General features: G+C 31.8%; 2 protein-coding genes across 2 annotated transcripts; both read left to right on the forward strand.

Moving 5' to 3' along the window:
- The first annotated feature begins 1,554 nt into the window (after positions 1–1,554).
- LOC143057976 (perlucin-like protein) lies at positions 1,555–10,378 on the forward strand. The gene is made up of 5 exons (XM_076231432.1): positions 1,555–1,884; positions 6,541–6,657; positions 8,783–8,865; positions 9,567–9,660; positions 10,044–10,378. Exons 1-5 carry the CDS (start codon positions 1,677–1,679, stop codon positions 10,283–10,285), a joined length of 744 nt encoding a protein of 247 aa, XP_076087547.1. The 5' UTR covers positions 1,555–1,676; the 3' UTR covers positions 10,286–10,378.
- A 4,770-nt stretch (positions 10,379–15,148) lies between these two features.
- LOC143058308 (uncharacterized) lies at positions 15,149–20,899 on the forward strand. The gene is made up of 4 exons (XM_076231784.1): positions 15,149–15,407; positions 18,036–18,118; positions 19,481–19,574; positions 20,604–20,899. Exons 1-4 carry the CDS (start codon positions 15,206–15,208, stop codon positions 20,846–20,848), a joined length of 624 nt encoding a protein of 207 aa, XP_076087899.1. The 5' UTR covers positions 15,149–15,205; the 3' UTR covers positions 20,849–20,899.
- The last annotated feature ends 1,194 nt before the right edge of the window (positions 20,900–22,093 follow it).

Raw genomic sequence — 22,093 nt, forward strand, 5'->3', positions numbered from 1 at the left:
AATAAATGCATGACTTTTTTTATTGTTATATATGCATCAGAATAGAAAAAATTGTTATGTTTTGGTTTTTCAATCTCAATTTGCTTGAATTCTCGGGATCTATGCATGCATGTGTATCGCGCATTAATTAATTTCGAAAACAGGGTTCATAGAAGTGTAATAAGGTAAAACTTCTAATTGACCAATCCAATTCAATGATTTATAAATATGCAAATCAAATTAGAAATATTACCTTTTGCATTTCAAGGTTAATGTCACCATACACGTATCGAATGAATTGAGACAAAATTAAACGAGAAATATAAAAAAAAGATGTGGTATGATTGCCAATGAGACACCTGTCCACAAGAGACGAAAATGACACAGACATTAACAACTATAGGTCACCGTACGGCATTCAACAATGAGCAAAGACCATACCGCATAGTCAGCTATAAAATGCCCCGATTTGACAATGTAAAACAATTCCAACGAGAAAACTAACGGCCTTATTTATATAAAAAAAAATGCACGAAAAACAAATATGTAACACATAAACAAAGGTCATTTCAATATTACAGCACGAGGTTCTGAAAATAATGCTAACAACGTTTACATCATGACCCGTTATTGTTGTACGCAGCACACGTTTTTTTTCTCACAAATGTATGAAAGCGAACTGGAATATAGTTATAATATGCGTTATGTTTACGATACAGTGAAACTTGTTTAAACTGAACGTTTACGGGACTTAAGGCTTTGTTCGGTTTTGGCCGATGTTCAGTTTTATCAGGTTCATAATGCATACTATTTGATATGACGGTGCCTAATAACTCATTTGGTTTAGACAGGTTTTCGGTTTATGCAGGATTCAGTTTTAGTCAAGTTTCACTGTATGTGCATTATTCAAATCAATTATGTTTGCCTTATTGTTGAACTAAAAACATACGTGTATTGTACACTTTTTTTTTACTACACGTACATTGGCAATTATCAAATACACAACTTCAATAATATATTAGATTACGTTTTTTTTTAAATGTTGCTATCTTGACACAACACGAGATTCGCCATTAGCATATCATGCGTTGCACGAACGCCTTACCGTATATCCCGTTTAGGTACAGATAATTTAAAGGTAACATTATTGAACACGATCACAGCCAGTTCCCAACATGCCAATCCCCCACCCCAACCCATCCCCCTCCCGCAATTTTTAAACAAAAATACCACAAGTAACTTCGAAAAAAGTGTCCGAACTTCACACGCTGAAGAAAATGTAGCTGATTTAAGCATATTTGAAAATTTTAAACTGAAATATTAGTATTTTAATGCCAAGTATGGATATACTATACAAATATATTTATTTAAAAACAGTTAAATAAGATTTAAAAATTGAAATCATTAGTTGTTTTAATACGAAGAAACAAAGGATAGGAAGAAACATTATGATTCTACATATTTCGTACAGATTTAAAAAAATCATTGCTATGTTAAAGCTTCTACCTTCAACTTGGGTTTGCTGTAGTTTAACATTCGTCCAGACTTAACTGTATTATGTAAAGTGTAAATATTATTTTTCGGATGCTAACACTTTGAAAGGAGAATACTGTTTCATATTTAGTTAATTAAAACATGCATAATATTTTGTTATGAACCTTTAACGTTATTTTATAAGTTATTGAAAGATTTAAAAGATGTCCACGGTGTTTATTGTCTGTGTTTTGTACATGTTGACAGTTTTTCGTGTTTGCAAAGCGGACGAAAATTCAAATATACAAATTCCATTAATGGATAATGTTAAGGCGCCACTTTTTGCTGATTTAAATTTGTCAACCGTGACTCAACAACTTAAGAGAGTTATTCAACAGGAGGTGAAACGCAGCGTACAAGATAGAAGTAATGGTAAGTCAGGAATAGATGTAGGCAAACAGAACAGGATTAAAGGTTAAGTCTAAGCAAACATAACAGGATTAAGGGTACTAAGTCAGGACAAACAGAACAGTATTAAGGGTAAGTAAGGGAAAACATAACAGGATTAAGGGTAAGTAAGGGCAAACATAACAGGATTAAGGGTAAGTCAGGGAAACATAACAGGATTAATGGTAAGTCAGGGCAAACAGAACAAGATTAAGGGTAAGCCAGGGCAAACAGAACAGGATTAAAAGAAAGTCGGGGCAAACATAACATGATTAAGGGTAGGTCAGGGCAAACAGAACAAGATTAAGGGGAAGTTTGGGCAATAAAAACAGGATTAAGGGAAAGTCAGGGCAAACAGAACAGGATTAAGGGAAAGTTTGGGCAATAAGAACAGAATAAAAGGTAAGTATGTGCAATAAAAACAGGATTAAGGATAAGTCAGGGCAAACAGAACAGGATTAAGGGAAAGTCAGGGCAAACAGAACGAGATTAAGGGGAAGTTTGGGCAATTAGAACAGGATTAAGGGAAAGTTTGGGCAATAAGAACAGAATTAAGGGTAAGTGAGGGTAAACAAAACAGGATAAAGGGCAAGTCAGAGCAAACATAACAGTATTTAGGGTAAGTCAGGGCAAACATAACAGAGTTAAGGAATTTCGCTGCTCAGATTCAAAATAAATAGCTTTCCATAACAATAGTATATATTGATAGTGTATTGATTGAGGAATCAAAAAAGCCCAAAAAATATATAGCGGTCAATGTGCTTGTTGTCGAGATATAAGCCATTGAAATTTTGCCTGGAAAATATTTACTCTTGTTTTTTCATAGCTTTACATGTATCATTGAACAGTTAAAATTCTCAAAAACTATTAAAAAATAAATAATAAAATAAAAATAAAAAAGACTTTTGCAAATGACTTATGATTATAGTCATGGGACAAAAGTGAGTTCCCAGTAAAAAAAAGTCCTATCATTTCAACTAAAATCGATATTTTTCAAAAAAAATTTACGAAGTAACTGTATGAACGATTTTCATAATATAGATACCACAAGCTGTAAAAATGTCTGAAGTTTTTTTTGTGTATTTGGTTATAGTATTATTCACGCTCATTCGAATTTTCTGACGAGATGAACACAAAAAAAAATATTTCTTTAAAAGTTTGCTTTTATTCTAACCAAATTAAAATCGTAAAAATTTGCATTTGTGTTTATCTCATCAGATGATGAAAACGAAACTCAAGAAAATTATGACTAAATTATAAACAAAAAAACTTCAGACATTTTAACATCTTTTGGTATCTATTTCATAAAAATGGCTCATACAGTTACTTGGTAATATTTTTTTGTAAAAACATCGATTTTAGTTGAAATGATGGGACATGTTTTTAGTGAGAACTCACTTTTGAAATGTTTAATGTTATATTTGTAATTCTCATCGGATTTTGTCAAATGTATTGACGTCTTTTCTATTATATTTATGTGTTATGGAAAGACAAATTAATCACCGCCGTCATTTATTAGATTTAACTTTGGTCAACGTAATCTGTACGATAATTTACGTTTGAAGTTGGATTCATAACAAACTGGACATAAATATATTATAGTTAATTGCTATTAATAAGTATTGCAATATGCATTGTGTTTAAATGCAATATCAGTATTTAGTTCTATTATAATCTTTAATCAATCCCAATTCTATCTTACTTTTGAGATATAGTTTTTCATATGTGACGTCATTTTTCTGCTGTTTCAGAAATTTCCTATATTCAAATGTGACGTAATTTTTAATGCCTTTCCACCATCGTATGTGACGTCATTTTCATAATTTACTGCGTTGAGGCCTGGACTGAGTCGGGTGTGTCTATTCTTTGTTGGTCTTTTTGCATTATGTATTCGTGTTTGTTTTATGTAATGAGTTAATACTTCAGTTTCATTATGTATATCTGTTATATTCATTTGATAAAATTTACTGTTTGCAATAGCATTAATTGTTCTAAATAATAAGGATGTTCTTATCCCAAGCATAAAAACATAGCCGTATTTGACATAACCTTTTTTAACTTTTGATCTTTAGTGCTGTACAATTTTGTACTTTTTTTCGCTTTCGATCTTTTATATCTGGGCGTCACTGGTGAGTCTTGTGTGGACAATGCGCATTTTTGGCGTATTGAATTTTAAACCTGATGCTTTTTGTTATTCATTAATCATGTGTTTCTTTGTCTAATACGTTCTCCTATTTATTTGTATTGTAGTCCTGTAATATTATGTTGTCATTTCAATGTTATATTTAACATTGCCATTAAAGTGCGAGGTTTGGCATGCCACAAAACCAGGTTCAACCCACCATTTTTTCCTTAAAAAATGTCCTGTACCAAGTCAGGAATATGGCCATTGTTATATTATAGTTCGTTTCTGTGTGTGTTACAATTTAACGTTGCGTCGTTTGTTTTCTCTTATGTTTGAGTGTAAATTGACATTGCGATAAGACGTGTCACGGTACTTGTCTATCCCAAATTCTTGTATTTGGTTTTGATGTTATATTTGTTATTCTCGTGGGATTTTGTCTGATGCTTGGTCCGTTTCTGTTGTGTTACATTGTAGTGTTGTGTCGTTGTTCTCCTCTTATATTTATGCGTTTCCCTCAATTTTAGTTTGTTACCCCGATTTTGTTTTTTGTCCATGGATTTATGAGTTTGAACAGCGGTATACTACTGTTGCCTTTATTTGTCCCATGACTGTACACGTAAACGATGTATAGAAAGAAAATGGGAGGTCCATTGGCAAAATCGTTAATCTGACAAAAAATCCAAAACACGACAAGCAAACATCCTTAATTACACGTCAGAAAAACAGAACAGTATAATTTGGACGTCAGGGTGGACATAACAGGACTAAGTATGTTTCACAAACTTGTATGACGTCATATCTCCTGTTACTGTGTCAAATTTTAACACTAGACATTTAGAAACTGCTCATCCGCTTCAGAATATCTAATCAAAGTTTATAAAAAAAAAAGATTTCAAGTGAAAAGGTTGAGTGCTTTGAATTGTATATTAATGCAATAAATATACATGTCCGATGTCATGGCCGTAATGTACATTGTGTGAACCTTTATAAGTCATCAATGACGTAAAGAATAGCCAAAAACGTGAATGACGTAATATTGTTTTATGGTCATGGACAGGCCAAATAATTCAACGCAGATTTCCATGGAGTTTGATACGAGGAATATCTCGTTGTGCAAAAAATAGATAACAGGCACTAGATCAATTTTACTTATCCAGATGTGAGCAGAATAATAGAAACCTACAGATAACCGGAAGTTGTTTACTGTTACTTGTAAAAGCTTGTTACTTTATTTTCTATGAATGTATAAATATTTGGTGGCATTTGTTACATAGAGAATAATACATGGCAAAATCCGTATCATATGTCGTATCATCCCGAGACATCAATATCAGCCCAAGGGCCTTTAGGCCCGAGGATGATATTGGTCGAGGGTGATACGGTATGTGATTCGGCTTTTGCCATATATTATACGCTTTATCATATATTTCAACAGAAGAGTATTATTTTATATGAACTGTTTTCTGATCCATAGCACTGGGTTACCTTCAGTTCTACTTTTGTCTTGTTTTAAAGGCCTTAAAAGAACTGCTCAATTACTTATCCGAAGCACCTGGTTTACCTTACAATTTACCTGCTGTTTTTTTTTTAAATATTTTGTTTATTATTGTATTTATTTGTGTGTTTTGTATTTTTTATAGTTACATTTGGTGTGCCAAAAAATATGAAAACTTGACGTTCTTGACGTCACATACAATATGAAAACTTGACATTCGTGACGTCACATACCAAACAATGACGTTATTCAAAAAATTGACCTATTTTGAGGAAAAATTTTCTTAAGCAAAAAAAAAAAAATAAAACTGACTTTATGTAAAAAAAAAAAAAAGGAGGGGTGTGATAAAGGGTATGTGATAAAGGCTGCGCATCAAATTTGCGCGATATGGATTAAACAGCAGGCTATTTATCAAATATGCAAAACTACTGTATTTACTACTAAACATATGATAAATAGAGAATATCATATGGCTTTTTCAATATCGCATCCGTATCAACCCGAGACACCAATATAATCCTAAAAGCTCTGCTCGAGGGATTATATTGGTTGAGGGTTGATACGGTGTGTGATATTGAAAAAGCCATATCATATCACTTTATTATATACATATACCTCAAGTAGATGTTTTTATGTGACATGACGTCATACAAATAAGGAGGTTTCAAATGACGTCATACAGATTATAGGTTTGACATGACGTCATACAGATTAGGGATTTGAAAACCTTTGCAACAGTGACTGCAATCGATGACGTGATGTCATACAGATTAAAGGCGTGAAAAAGCTTTTGTAACCGTGCTGATATCGATATCATCACGGGTGGCTGATACAGCAAGCTTGCCAATTATTTTATTACACATACAATTTATCTGTATTTACTACTAAGTATATAATAAAGACTTTTATTGCTATTTGAACGGATATTTAAGACATAGCAAAACACTTTCTTTTTTTCCATACGCTATGGAAGTTCGTCGAATAATATGTATTTGTTATAAATGTATTTATTAATTTGCAGATAGTGGGAATTGTGATCGAAAACTTGATGCATTGGAGAAAACCCTACAGGACTTGGTGGTAAATTATACAAATACACTAAATCAGCTGACTAAAACGGTTGAAACCACATCACCAGGTACTGGTTTGTTAAGAACTTACTAACAGCCGATTTTATAGAGTGTAATATTATTAGTAATATCTTTGGTTAGCTTGTTTGTTCGCTGAACTGTGAAGTTATTATTAGGTCAGGTATACTACCTTTCCTTTGAAATATTCTAGACCTACAGACAGATAGATTTGTTATCTATCGAACTAGTCTTCTGTTAAAGGAGGGTAGTTTACCTTACCTAATAATGACTTCACGGTTCAACTAGCAAGCAAGATAACCAAAGATATTACCTTTGCCTACAAACTAAATGAAATCGGCTGTAATTTAAATGTTTTATTGTAGATTGCGATTTTTATTTTAGTACATGTTTACTAGTTTTGTTTCAGACATGATTTGAAATAACCATTGCTAGCAAAGGAGTTGGGAAGGGGAGGCCGACGGAATACGCGGAGCGCTAGTTATATAATTTGTTTGCTAGCGCTCGTAGAACAATACTGGTTTGTTAATTACCTAATTTATTTGAATTCTTAATGGTAGATACAAATCTGTGTTTTTGTACAATTATCTCACTTTAGTAAATTCTGTAACAGACTGATTGAACGTGAATTTTTCTAGCAAAGGGATGGGGAGCGGACGGATAACAACGAGTGCTATTAAGAATTATTTAACATCGCCGTTTTCTGAAAGTGTTGTCTATTAAACGGTCTGTACTCTATCGTTTGAATTGCCTCAACATATATAGGAAGATATGGTGTAAGTGCCAATGAGACAACTCTCCATCCAAAAAAAATAATTTAAAAAAAGTAAACAATTACAGGTCAATGCATTTAACTGTTGCCGTTTTGGAGTCTAAGGTAAAGATATTTTCTTTCTTTGTGGAAAGGCATACGACCCAACGTCGTGTTGACTCTAAATAATAGTTATCTATTTGGCAATCATTCAAAATATCCTTTGTTTGTAATTAACGTAATACATCGAGGTTACTTAAGAAAAGTTATTATACGAGCCATGTGTTGAAGGCCACTAATGGTTTACTTTTACACATTATGAATTGGGTGGAGAGTTGTCCTGCTAAATCTTCTTAATTGACGCAAGTTTAAAAACGTGACTGACAAATCACAACCAAATATCACGTATCTATCTCCAGACAGGCAAATTGAACTGTTGAAGGGTTTACATATTGTTAAGGAAGGTCAATTATTCTTTGGGACCTACCATTTGAATTACAGGAGGAAAGGGGGTGCTAGAAGTAAAAGTGTGTCCCTGCTTTTTCAAGTTGTAATCTCTGACCTGCCTTTTGAACTGTATTCAGTCTCATCGTTTTATTTTATTGAATTACCAAGATTATTTTACATACATTGTCATCAGACTTTTCGTGTCGTTGTTCTCCTCTTATATTTATGCGTTTCCCTCAGTTTTAGTTTGTTACCCCGATTTTGTTTTTTGTCCATGGATTTATGAGTTTGAACAGCGGTATACTACTGTTGCCTTAATTTTCCCCAAAAGTTGTTCATCCTGCCTTTTTATTTACTCAAAACTCCTGTCTTGCCTTTTGTTTTTAATAAGGAGCTCCTTTATATTGTTTTTCTTTATTTTCGATTGCTGAAAAAAAAAGATATAAGTATACAAATAGATACACTTAGATTAATATTAAACACCCAAAATATATATGTATATAGGAAGTACACATTCAAGTAAAATCACTTGAATACTGAAAAACACTAACTTAAAAAAAATATATCAAATACCAAACAAAATTTTGATATGAACTATAATTTGAGGTATCATGTCCATTGATCACCATTTTAAAACAATTACAATATTAGAACGAACGTTGAAATTTGGACACTGCTATAATCCATTGTTTGGTAGGTTTATGATTTGTTTTTCTATCTATACATATCATTGTTATCATAATCCGAAAGATCCCGATGAAATATGATGCTTTACATTCATTTTGTATTAAGATACTTTACTAGCAATCACGTAATGAATAATGTCCAGGATGTCTGATATTTTAGATTTGTGATCTCTATGAAATAAATTCCGTATTAACGTAAACTGTTAACGCTAGAATAAAATATTTATCTTTAATACATATCTACAAAAGATAGTTTGACTGTCACATTTCATTATTAATTATATTAAACAGCAAGCTGCCAAGAGCCATACCAGAAAATAGGAAGCGAATGTTATTTCATCAGTGACGAAAGAGTTTCGGGTAATGCAGCCTTTGTACGTATGCATCACAAATGTGTCTTTTTTTTATAACAATAGCTAGATTTTATCTTCATAAATATATTTTATCATCCTTTTTTTTAAACAAATATTATACTACATCTACTGAAATTCATTTTTGTGTAATATGCTCTTTAAATCAAATTTGTCTAATATGCATTTCGAGTTGATTCGATTAAAGTGGTTAATAAAAGGTAAAAGTTTAGAACGAAAACCAGATTACACATCACACATTTTAATAAATACATTCGTTCACATATTCATACTACAACTTTGCTTAATCTGTACAAATCAACTAAAATGATAACGTACATGTGACAACGAGTGTTCCAAGAAATGTCAAGAAACTAGATTAATAACTGGATCTTTTGTTCGTGAAAGAGGTGATCTGCTTTTGTTTTTTAAAAAAGAAAAAAAAATACACAATGATGAGTGTATCAAATAGTATATGTGATTTAATAGAACTGTATACAATATGCTGAGTTATATCAATGCGACAAAATAAAACAAGTGTATTTCCTTTAGGAATAATGCAGAATTGATTCAGACTTTATACTCACATATTGTTTTTAATCATGTTCATGTGTATAACGATGAGTACACTTTCATAATTTTCAATTATATTTGATTTTAAAATAATACTTATATCGGGCCTTAGAATATCTTACTTTGCAATGTTCTGCATTTTTAAAATGCAGGCTAGCTGTACAGACCCTGGTGCCTATTTGGCTAACTTTGAAACACTTGAAGAGGCAATGAGCATGACCTTATTTATTCAGAAGAAGAAAACAGGTATAAGCTTTACCAATTCTTATTTTCTTTATACTTGAAACACAGGAAAAAGTATCTACATAACTAGTTTTGACACTACAGTTAGATCATAAACTTATATAATTCGTTTGTACCTAAAGTTTTAATTTACGAAATACTGATCCTTAGGAAAATTCAAAATGGAAAGTCCCTTATAAAACAGCAAACTCAAAAGCTCAAACACACAAAACGAATTGGTAACAACTTTTATATTCCTGACGTTGAGTAGGCATTTTCTTATGCTTCTTTAGCTTGTTTTATACCTAACTAAACCTCTCACTTGTATGACAGTCGCATCAAACTAGGGTTTCAACTCATATTCTACTACAGCGATGATAATTATGATGATTTCTATTTTCTTTAAGGTAATCACTACTACGTTGGAGGACGGAACATCAACCGATATCGTCAAAACGGTGATTGGCGTTGGATAAAACATGGCAAAGCCACACCGATGACATACTTTGCATTTGCAGAAGGACAACCTTCAGGAACAGCTAAAAATGAAGAGGATTGCATGTTTTTCTATGCCAATAACAGATACCAGTTTTATGATATCGAGTGCGATAATAAAGACTATTATGGCGGTTATATTTGTGAAAAATAAAATGTGTTATATTAGTATTATATAAAATAAACATGCAGCGAAAGATGATCCTTTGTTTTAACAACAATAATGATATTCTATGGTGTTATTACTTGACTGTTTCTTTATTGACCCTTTATTCGACATGTTCGAGGTCGAGACTTGAACAGGTCTAAAATATAAACAGCCAGTTCATTTAACTTTAAGAAAGCTATTAAACAAAGAGTTCCAAATGGTGAAGTTGAAATCATCCCTTCGTAAATTTTACGGACGCCATCACGAGTTGGTTGACAGTTATGGAATAACAGTTTCACAAATGATATCGGATATGTTCCTTACGTCGTAACTACAATCCCCTTCCCTTTCATGAATATGACCTACCGAATTAGACTATTTACCGGATTTGTAATCACTTAAGCAACACGACAGGTGCCACATGTGGAGCAGGATCTGCTTACCCTTCCGGAGCACCTGAGATCACCCCTAGTTTTTGGTGGGGTTCGTGTTGTTTATTCTTTAGTTTTCTATGTTGTGTCGTGTGTACTATTGTTTTTCTGTTTGTCTTTTTTATTTTTAGCCATGGCGTTGTCAGTTTGTTTTAGATTTATGAGTTTGACTGTCCCTTTGGTATCTTTCGTCCCTCTCTTATAAATTATTTTAAAGAAACTTGACCCTGTCTTTTGCGTTTTCAAATTTCCACGTCCATGGATTGTTTTGTCAACATTGTAACATCAAAGGAGTCGGTTCAGTAAGACCCTTTTTTGGCCCCAAAATAAAGCAGTTTTAGAAAATTGTGAAAATGTAATCGTTAAGATATTTATTGAAAAGCAGAATGCTTCTGTTACATAAATATGAGCTGTTTTTTGACAATACAATGCACATATATCGGGTACTAGCATCATTAAGTCATGCTAAATTACTGAAATCTTCACAATTTTAGCGTTTTAGTTAAATTTTAGACGGTTTACGTCTTAAATGAAAGTGGCCGCGTTTGTGTTCATTCATAATATTTAAATGCAAGTTGTATTTAATGACAATACATAATATATAAAGGTTGAGGTTGAACAGGGATGCGGCCACTTTCATTTTTGACAAAAAAACATCTGAAAAGTGACGATTTTTGGCATATTTGATAGATTTTGCATATTTAACCTTGAATCAGAGCATTTTTAATGACATAATCAGTTTAAATCTTTCACATACACTCATTGCATCATTTGAAATAGACACTTAAGTGTTTAAAAAGTGTTTAAAATCTTTCGTTAGATGAACTTGAAAATTTCGGCCCTTACCGCACCTACTCCTTTCTGATTTCTCGTCCAATTACTCAATATTTGGCTATTTTCAGTTCATTTTATTTAGTAAATAAAGAGTAGCTAAGACGAATAAATAAGACGATTTACCTATTGTAACTCTTGGATCGTCTGTCGTCTGGTGATTGATCAACGGAAATAAAACAATGTCAATAATCAGTAGCCGTTCTCAAAGGCTGTGAAATATTTCTGTTTTAAGACTTTAAAACGTACATGATTAAAACGTTTTATTCTATGGTTTTAAGTTTAAAAAAAGTATAATAGAAATGTTATTTTCAGGCAAAACAAAACGTTTCAAGTTAAGTAAGGCGTTAGAAAATCAAAACCGGAAGTGAATCCCGTATAACCCCCATGGACTAATACGGCTTTTTCCGTATTTTCCCTTTTCGAAAAATAATATTACTCATGCTTTATATAGACAGTGGAATGTAGCTTGTATTGCACATGCCGATTTATCCGTATAAGGGCTGATTCCTTCATGTCATTTAATAATTTCAAATACGCAACAAATGGAACAAACAAGGTTTTTTTCCATACAAAACCACTTATTTTGAATCTTCAACAATATGACTTAAAAGCTAGGATATCTGGAAAATATTTGTTGAGGCTACCAACATTGATAAATGGTGCACTTTATTATATATTATATTTTACATATGTAGGACTCGGAGGTGCGATGGGGACAATAAAGTGCGAGTATTTTCATGAATGAGTTACCTAACGTCAGGTGGTATAGATAAACTCATCATAGATGCCAGGATTGACATTTTAGGTTTACGCCACACGTGCGTTCCGATATTTTACTATCCTAGTAGACCCTGCTGACTGACATTGATGATTGCCAAATAAATTGATCACAAGATGTAACAAACTGGACCTTATATTAATCTAATATCAAACAGAAAGCAATAAATTTGCGGCAAGATGGTATACCACAAACATGGGGTGCAAAATTTTGTACACCATATTAGAATTTTGACAATTAATATTCCTTCAGTGATGTTAGGGATTGAAGAGAAAGGTTACTTAAGTTTGCAATTTTTTTAGCAGGAAAAGTAAAAGAGGTATTCCAATAAACCGGGATTCATCATCAGCTGTCTGAAGCATGATTCGTCGGCGTCAGAATTAAGAGCAACAGCAACTATAATTTAATAATATAAAGCTTTAGAAAGATGAGAAATATTCCTTCTTGTCTTATTCAATTCAACATGTGTTTAAACTGATGTCTGCTAATTTTATGTTGTTTAGGCTTGAAAAGAGGGAAGATATATACCGGAGGAACAGTCACCATTAATGTTATCACACTCATAGATTTAAAATAAACTGACAACGCCATGGCTGAAAATAAAAATACAAACAGACAAATAATAATACAGAAGACACAACATAGAAAACTAAAGACTAAGTAACACGAACCCCACCAAAAACTTGAGGTGATCTCAAGTGCTCCGGAAGGGTAAATGTTGAAAGCATATTTCTAGTAAGGGGTTAAATATTAAAGTAAAACAAGATAATGCAATCAAGATATGTCTTAAAAAGTAACACAACATACTTTAATTCTCACATTACAATTATGGTTTTATTTAAAGAGCTTAGAGTCAAATCAATCAAATAGACCAAATGCGGTGCTTACAAAGGGTGTCAAAACAAGAAAACTAACTAAATGTCACATATATATGTATTCAAGAGAATTTCGAATATCTGACAATATTCAAATCAAGAGGTGCACAGATCTTTTCTCTTTTTATGCATATGGTGAATGCATGCATCGTGTATAAAAATTATTATGCATTTCATTCGTTCCATTGGTTGTACATGTCGTAATCAAAATATTTATGGAAATTTACGGATTATGATTAATTATATGTGTTCATGTAGAGCACAAAATAACGACAACATAAATTAAAAAAAATCAATGATTGTTTTTATCAATCATGTGTAGGATGAATCTGGTTGTATAGTTGTAAACGTCTAATTGTATGATAATTGTCAAAAATAGGTGTACAACAGTCATCACTGTGTCACAATCTCAATTAGAACAATAAAAAACAAAAAGAAACACATAAAACATCTATCAAATTAAACAACCATATTTTTCCTAACAGTTACTTTCAATCTTATTGTTAACAACTGACATATTCCTGACTGAAGTAGAAAATGGTGGACTAAACCTGGTGTCAAAGTAAAACGTCTTCTCAGATATATCATGTATATTGTACAAGATTACTTTTGTTTCGATTTCTAAGAGCAATTGTGTCTTGAAATAACACTAGAGTGCTCATTAAGGAGAATGAGATTTCAACGAGACTGAACGAGACGGAAAAATCAGAAGAATATATCATTAAGGTGAAACCATAGCTATTCTGTTACAAATTACGAATAAAACCTAAATGAGGAAAAATACATTCGTGCATTTAATTATACGTAAAAGATTTGTGCGTTGTGCATTATGAAATCAAAATAGTTTTAAAGTAAGTCTTGTCAACTTTTCAAAAAACGTCCTTGTATTGTAGACTTCATTATTAAATGCGATACTACAATTCTTCTAACATAAACAAGGAGGTGGGGAACCCAACTGTTTCATATTATCATAGATATAGGAAGATATGGTATGAGTGCCAATGAAACAACTCTCCATCCAAGTCACAATTTATAAAAGCAAACCATTATAGGTTAAGGTACGGTCTTCAACACGGAGCCTCGGTTGACACCAAATATCAAGCTTTAAAGAGCCTTTACATTTACAAGTGTAAAACCATACAACATGACAAATGGGAAGACCAACGGTCTAACATGTATCAAAAATCAAAAATCGAGAAACAGGAACCACTTATGAGTTATATAAAAAAAACGAGAACTACTGTGACCATCATATTCCTAACTAAGTACAGGTGTAAACAGTTGCAAAACCTTCTTCCTTTTTTTGAAACAATAGTGCAACATCACAACATAGAAAGACACAATATAAAATGACAATTTGAATGGCTTATCGCAAAAAAAAATGTAGTAACTCAAATAAACATACACTGAACAACAACCATTTGATTTTTGATACAATGTAAATACAAAGTTAATAAAATAAGGGATAAATAATTAAAGTAAAAGTATAATCCCGCTGTGAAATGCGGAACATTTTCAGAAAAAAACATCAACAATATATAATATATCAACAGTATTATTCTTGGTAAATTTCAGTCATAAAATTACGTAAATTGTTTCTGTTTATCATTAAATGTTGTCATGTCACTACAAATGTACTTCAATTTTGATGACAATTGAACATGCACTTATAATTAAAGTTAGAACCAATCACAGAAACACTTACAATTGTTTGATATTTGATGGCAATCGACTGTCTTGGGAGTTAACTTATTAGCAAGGAACTGATTTTTTAATTATATCTATTACAAAAGTGCTTAATATATTTAGGGTGGAAATCTATAACGCCTAGTTAGTCAATAAGACACTCAATGATGCATTTGTTTAACTAACGCCCAACATGTACTGTTAAATTACAACATAATTACAATATTCGGATGTTCGCACTTCAAATGATCAATATATAGGTATAGTTTTGTGTGTATAGTCGTAAAGTTTTCCATTGTTCAGTTGTACACAGATTTCAAATATGTCTGCTCTGCATAGTGATGTCTGGCTTTTCTACTGCTTGATGTCTGCAATTTGTGGAGCTGACGGAGAAACAAACGTACATATTCCTTTACTTAATAACAAAGCTACAGGTCCTCTATATGCTGAATTTAATATGTCAAATTTGAATCAACAACTGAGAGAGATATTTAACCAGGAAGTCATACAGAATACAGTTAATGGTAAGTGTTTGAGAAATCGTCTAGTACTAATTCATCTATATTCGTTGGATATCAAATTTCGTGGATTTCGTGGGTACAGGAGAACCATGAATTTAGATGTTAAACGAATAATCCTCTTCTGAAGGAAAGAATGCAGACTTTGAATTTTGAACTTACCTTTATTGGTTCATTTCGAATTTTTATTAGCAAATGCTATTGAAGTTTAACTTATTTTTATTGGTACAGATTCAATATCTCCCTAATTACCATCTGAAGGACGCCTCCGGGTGTGGGAGTTTTGCGCTGCATTGAAGACCAATTGATGACCTTCTGGTGTTGTCTGTTCTGTTGTCGGGTTGTTGTCTCTTTGTCATATTTCCATTTTCCATTTTCATTTTATTAATTTGATCAGGCCCATTTTATATATATTTTATTGTTTATCAATGCTATATTTCTAAAATCTAATTGATTTAGAAGTTTTTAACATGGACGTATATACTTTATTGATAATACTTATATATGTGAATGGATATAGTTTGTAATGCGCTTAGGGTTATTTTAATATTATATAATGCGCTGTTATAAATACTGTATAATGATAATAACAATAATAATGATAATGACAAATATTCACGAATAGGGAGGCTTTTTTTAAACCACGAAAATTGGTATCCACGAAAATAAATGAATAAACAGTATATAGAACGATGAAAACAAAAAGGAAATGTGCACATGTTCTTTTTTTTACTTTTCTCTATTAGAAATGAACGAGGGAATTGAGTTAAAATGTAAAACCATACAATAAAGTTGACAAAAGTTAGGTGCATTTAGTTTAAAACCAAATCCACATAACTTAATGATTCGATCAGAGGTGAGTTTTAACAAGGTGTATAGTTTGACAAACTTTGTAGATGCAAGTGTAAGCATGCACGTCAATCGATGCAAGTGAAAAAAAATCGAATGTTACTTGTTGAGTATATCGTAGTGTATACCTGGGTGTAAGAGGTAGATCGATACAAGAAAGAACGTCAATATGGGTGTATGCAGATAATACTTTATTAAGTATAAACTCGTTGTAGATCCGGACTGATAAGTAGATCGATAACCGTAATTAAAAGCTAAAAAATGCTAAATAACATGAATAGCGATAAGTTTTGAAAATGAATAGGACCTCAGCCATTTATGACTATAAACACAATAAGCAGCAAATTTTGTTTTAAAATATGAAACTTTCAATACGCAAGATATTTGAAAGCAAATTAAATTTTGAAGAACGATATAGCTAACAAAGATACATGGTCAGTTATACATTACTTTTTAGAAATGTAGTTATTATAAAGATCAAATATTGTCCTGGTTTTTTGTAAAGCATGCAAATAACAACAGGTTTGCAACATTTGTTTTTGATTCATGTTCTATGTCTCTAACTATTAAATCTACCTATAAAAACAATGTTTCAAATCATCATTTTTTGCCATAATTGCTAAAGCATTAGTAAAGAAACACTATTAGAGTAATGTGAAGAATAAAAAGATGTGGTTTTATTTTGATTATAATGATGAGATATTTTTGCCAAATTTATTCCTTTTACTTATGCATACATAATTCGTCTAAAAGCTGTTACCATCAATTGCCAGATTGATAATTTCAATTGTTTAGCCTAAGTAAATGGTTTTTTTTTTCTACCTATTTGTTAGTGTTACCTTAGCTAGTCACCACTTCAAATTAATCATGTGTATCTATTGTATAGTCATTTTATATAATTAACTGTTAGCAAAACTATGTATTATTCTTGATAATAATGATGTTTTTGTCCCAGACGGATAACCCTGGCCTCACAACTTTTTGAAACTTTTGGTAATCGGCGATCTTCAACTTTGTAGTTGTTACGGCTTTCAAACGTTTTTACATCTGAACATATTTTTGTGTGGACGTAGCGCGCGTCTGGCGTTAACAAATATTTTTTAACCTGTTACCTTTTGAAGGCTTTTATTCCCTTGTTTCTCTTTCCTATATGTTGTCCCATTTACCTGTTTATATATTGTAACCCTGTCGTGTATTGTTGTCATTTAAATGTTATAATTAACACTGCCATTCAAGAAGGAGGTTTGGCATGCCACAAAACCAGGTTCATCCATCATTTTTGTCATAAAATACCCTGTACCAAGTCAGGAAAATGACTGTTGTTACATTAACATTTGTGTCTATGTGTGTTCCCTGTTTGTGTTGTGTTTCTGTTGTTCCTTTGTTCTCCTCTTATATTTGATAGGTTCCCTCAGTTTAAGTTTGTAACCCCTTTTTTGTTTCTTTATCGATTTATGAATTTTGAACAGTGGCATACTACATGTAATGTTGCCTTGACTTAGCTGTATTTAGCAAAACGTTTAGGATTTTTTATCTTTGATGCTGTTCAACATATCAATTAGGCCTTTTTAACATTTTTTTATTCGGGCGTCACTTATGAGTCTTCTATAGTCAAAACGGGCGTCCGGCGTAAATATCAAATTTCAATCCTTGTGTCTATGAAGAGGTTATTTACATGTAAATGCACATTGTAGACATTGTAATAAAAGATATGAATTATGAATTTACATGATATGAAGTTATGAAGTTATAAATCTTTCGTATCTTTTTTTTTATGTTAAACAGTGAGCTGCGAAAAACCATACGAGAAGATAGGGAAAGGTTGTTATTCTATCAAGGATGACAACGTATCTGGTGATGCAGCATTTGTATGTATTACTTAGATAGAAAACTTTTAAGAAAAAAAGTACGGGAACACAAGACTATATATGCAAAACATTTGGTATATTTGTCAATGAGACAACTATCCACAAGAGATCAGATGACAAAGAAATTAACAGCTGTAAATCACCGTACGGCCTTCAACATTGAGCAAAGTCCATACCACATATTCAGCTATAAAAGGCTCCTAAATGACAAATGAATAGATGTTCTTAGCTGTATATGACAAAACTTTAAAAATTGGTTGGTCCTCTATGCTCTTAAACTTCGAACTTTTTCACTGGTAGATTCGAGTGTCATTGATGAACCTTTTGTAAACGAAACGCGTGCCGAAAATACTATATTTTAATCCTGGTATTCATGATGAGATATTTTAGTATGAAATACTGAAAATAAGAGGGAAATCACGCAAAAGCTAAACAATATTACATAAGCTAGCTTTATTAGCGTGAATTTAGCGGGTAGCCACATATAAGTATCATGTAATTAAGTGTTTTGATAAAATGTTCATGGTGATTTTCCCATAAAAAATATGTCAACTTTAAAATCTTTGATTTTTCAATGCTTTACTATGAAATGGTTTACTATTTGTTTTGTTTTTGCTTTCAATTTTTTCCCCATCTGAACGTCACTGTATAGTCTTGTATGGACTAAACGGGCGTCTGGAGTATTAAATGTTAAACTTGGTACCTTTTTGTTAGCATTCGTGTTTTTGCTGTGCTACGTGTTCTCCCATTTAATTGTAATGTAGTCTTGTCATGTAGTGTTGTCATGTAGTCTTGTCATTGTTATGTTATAATTAACATTGTCATAAAAGTAGGAGGTTTGGCATGGCCAAAAAACCAGGTTTAACCCACCATTTTTTCTTAAACTGTCTTGTATTAAGTCAGAAAAATGACCATTGTTGTATTATAGTTCGTTTCTGTGTGTTTGTTGTGTTGTAGTTCTCCTCTCATATTTCATGTGTTTCCCTCAGTTTTAGTTTGTAACCCGTATTTGCTTTTTTTCCCAATCGATTTATAAATTTCGAACCACGGTAAACTACTGTTACTTTATTAATTATATTTGTTTTCCCTTTATACCTGATTTTGATATACTCATACATTGTAGTCAATATATTGGAATTGTTTTAGACTGTCATATAATTCAGGGGTTTTGCAAGCTATGAAACCATGTTTATTCTAACATTTTCTACATAAGGAAATGCATGTTCTGAATGAGGAATATGACTGCTGATTTCTATTCGTTTGACGTGTTTGCACTTTGATTTTGCCGTTTTATAAAAGGACTTTGCGTTTTGAATTTTCTATGGATGTATTTTTGTCATTTTACTTTTACTTATATCACAGGCGAGCTGTACAGACCCTGGTGCTTACCTTGCTAACTTCGAAACTATCGAAGAAGCCATGGTCATGAAATTGTTCCTTCAGAAGCGGAATTCAGGTAATTATCTCTCAAAATATTTGCAGAAATTATTGTTTACTTACAATTTAAGAATTATCGATGGGAAACTATACTGTCGTTTTGATTATGAAGACAATCTTATTAATTTTGTTTAACATTCATAAGAACAATACCTGTGCTACTTTTACTGTACCAGATATAATATAAAAAAAAGGAAATGACTTAAAATTCTATGTGAGACACCTTTTTATCCATGTTCAAATTGCGATGAATATTTTTGACAATTTAATGTCTCCCCAGTAATGCTCGAGGACAAAATATAAACAATAGGTACAAACACTGAGGAGCTTACCAAACTAAAAAATACTTAATAACTTATAATAAGGCTGCTTAAAAAAATCAGAACTATGTTAATAAAAATATAATCGTGGATGTTTAAAATCTTACGACAAAATAATTCAGTATCTGTATTGTTAATACAAAACTCTAGCAGACGGTTATAGTCTGCTAAACTTCACAAATGTATGTTCTAGCTCATCCACATTCAAACATATCTGCGTGTATAAGCCAAGACAATTTTGATTCTCAGTACTTTAGTGTAAAATGAAACATTATTGTTTAAAAGTTAAGGTGTACGTGCCCGTTGTCAATAAAATCAACAATGTCGTCATATGTGAAATAGCGACAAACAGATTATTATTGGTTAAGCGAGAAAATTCAATTTCGTTGAGATGATGAACGATAATCTATAAATGCACTATACTATCAAGTAAGATGTAAAATACAGTTTGACACGCAGGCAGCAGGATTTTAATTGTTTTACAGTGTCTCGAAGAAATGTTCTCTTAAAAAAGAAAGAATCCACATAGTTTTGTGATATTTTAAACAAAATAATTACTTCGTTTTACATGTTTTAGTAGTTGAATTTTATAAAATGTTTTTAAAGGTTTTTGTTGCTACTTTTGATCTCTTCCAAACGCTCCGATTGATTAACAAAGCACCAATGATTACATTGTAACAAAATTCATACGTCATTGAATATTAATTATGAAGATGATTTCCTCACAGGTATTCACTACTACGTTGGTGGACGTAATATCAATAGATACCTACCAAATGGCGATTGGAGATGGATAAAACACGGAGAAGCAACACAGATGACTTATTTTGCCTTTGCATTTAATCAGGGACCCGATAGTAAACTTGATAGTGAAAACGACTGCATGTTCTTCTACGCTAGACATAGATACAAGTTCCATGATAATGGATGTGACAATGGAAAATACCTAGGAGGTTATATTTGTGAAATTTGACATGTGTTATATCAATTTGTTAAGATATAAATGAATAGCAAAAAAATGAAATTATATTTTTATTTGTTTTCTTCAGAAAAATGTGAATCTGTTGAACGTACATGATATAAAAAAGTATCAAAAGGCGTTGAAAAGATATAACAACTTAAAGACACATGATAACAAACAATACATTTTTTTTTTTCCTTTCTTTGCGTATTGTTATTTTCCTTGATTGCGATATTATGTTGAGCTTTTTTTTAGTGTCTATTTTTTCAGTTATTTGAATTGCAAAGGGGAAATTCTTTATTAGTTACAAACTTACATGCATTAATTGTAGGAACATCTAAGACATAAAACACTCTAATAAATATCTTTTTGGAGATACATAACTTACCCGATATGAGAGCCCATGCCGTTTCAACATTGACACAAACTAAAAAAAAGCATCAACATACTATCAATATGCATGCATTGTCGTTGCGTTATCGTCTACGCAATACGGAAATGGCATCGAATAATTTATGTGAATTAAGTAGAAATAATTTAAAGTATTATTGTTATAGAACGCTTATCGAACATAATACAGTAACTTTCTTGTTTATAAAAAAAAACCTAAATTTGAATAAGGTAATTTTGTTTTTTATTAACCTGGGTACTTTTGAGTTGCTTTACACCACACGATGCAATAGATTTCATTAAACAGGCGTAGAGATTTGAGGAGTAAAAAATAGTATCTGATCACTAACAAAACAAACGCATATCCAGGGAACAATACCTTTTTCATTTATAAAAAGAGGTCACTGCACTATTTCCAGCTCTAAGTTACCATATTTACAAAAGTAATGAAGGAATAAACGGATATGATCAAATATCAGCTATCAATTAAGACTTTTCGTGTACTGATAACAAAAACAAACGAGAACAACTGAACATAAACCTTCATGAGTTTGGACATGCATAATATAATGTGACGCACATTTAAAAGCTGCCGTTTATAATTCTCGGTATTTTATTCATCAAAAGTAAGCTACCAAAGTGTCATATGAATTGTAAAGCTACAATACAGACAATCGATATATACCGAAACAGAAAACCCTTAATAATTCTATTTGTTTTGAAGATGTTGATTAAACTTATCTTTCTTAAAATACTACCTGTTAAAATGAACAGCCGGGTCTTTGGTACACTACATAGCAAAGGCATGATCTAGATTAAAGAAAATGTTATAAAAATGAGTTTAAACATGTTTTTACATGTACATCG

Source organism: Mytilus galloprovincialis, chromosome 14 (genome assembly GCF_965363235.1).
Source record: "Mytilus galloprovincialis chromosome 14, xbMytGall1.hap1.1, whole genome shotgun sequence".
In the NCBI taxonomy this organism is placed as follows: Eukaryota; Metazoa; Mollusca; class Bivalvia; order Mytilida; family Mytilidae; genus Mytilus; species Mytilus galloprovincialis.

Coding starts and splice junctions, on each gene's coding strand:
- LOC143057976 (XM_076231432.1), top strand. CDS start 1,677: ATGTCCACGGTGTTTATTGTCTGTGTTTTGTACATGTTGACAGTTTTT. Junction 1,885..6,540: donor CGTACAAGATAGAAGTAATG/GTAAGTCAGGAA, acceptor ATTAATTTGCAG/ATAGTGGGAATTGTGATCGA. Junction 8,866..9,566: donor TTTCGGGTAATGCAGCCTTT/GTACGTATGCAT, acceptor TTTAAAATGCAG/GCTAGCTGTACAGACCCTGG.
- LOC143058308 (XM_076231784.1), top strand. CDS start 15,206: ATGTCTGCTCTGCATAGTGATGTCTGGCTTTTCTACTGCTTGATGTCT. Junction 15,408..18,035: donor CATACAGAATACAGTTAATG/GTAAGTGTTTGA, acceptor TATGTTAAACAG/TGAGCTGCGAAAAACCATAC. Junction 18,119..19,480: donor TATCTGGTGATGCAGCATTT/GTATGTATTACT, acceptor CTTATATCACAG/GCGAGCTGTACAGACCCTGG.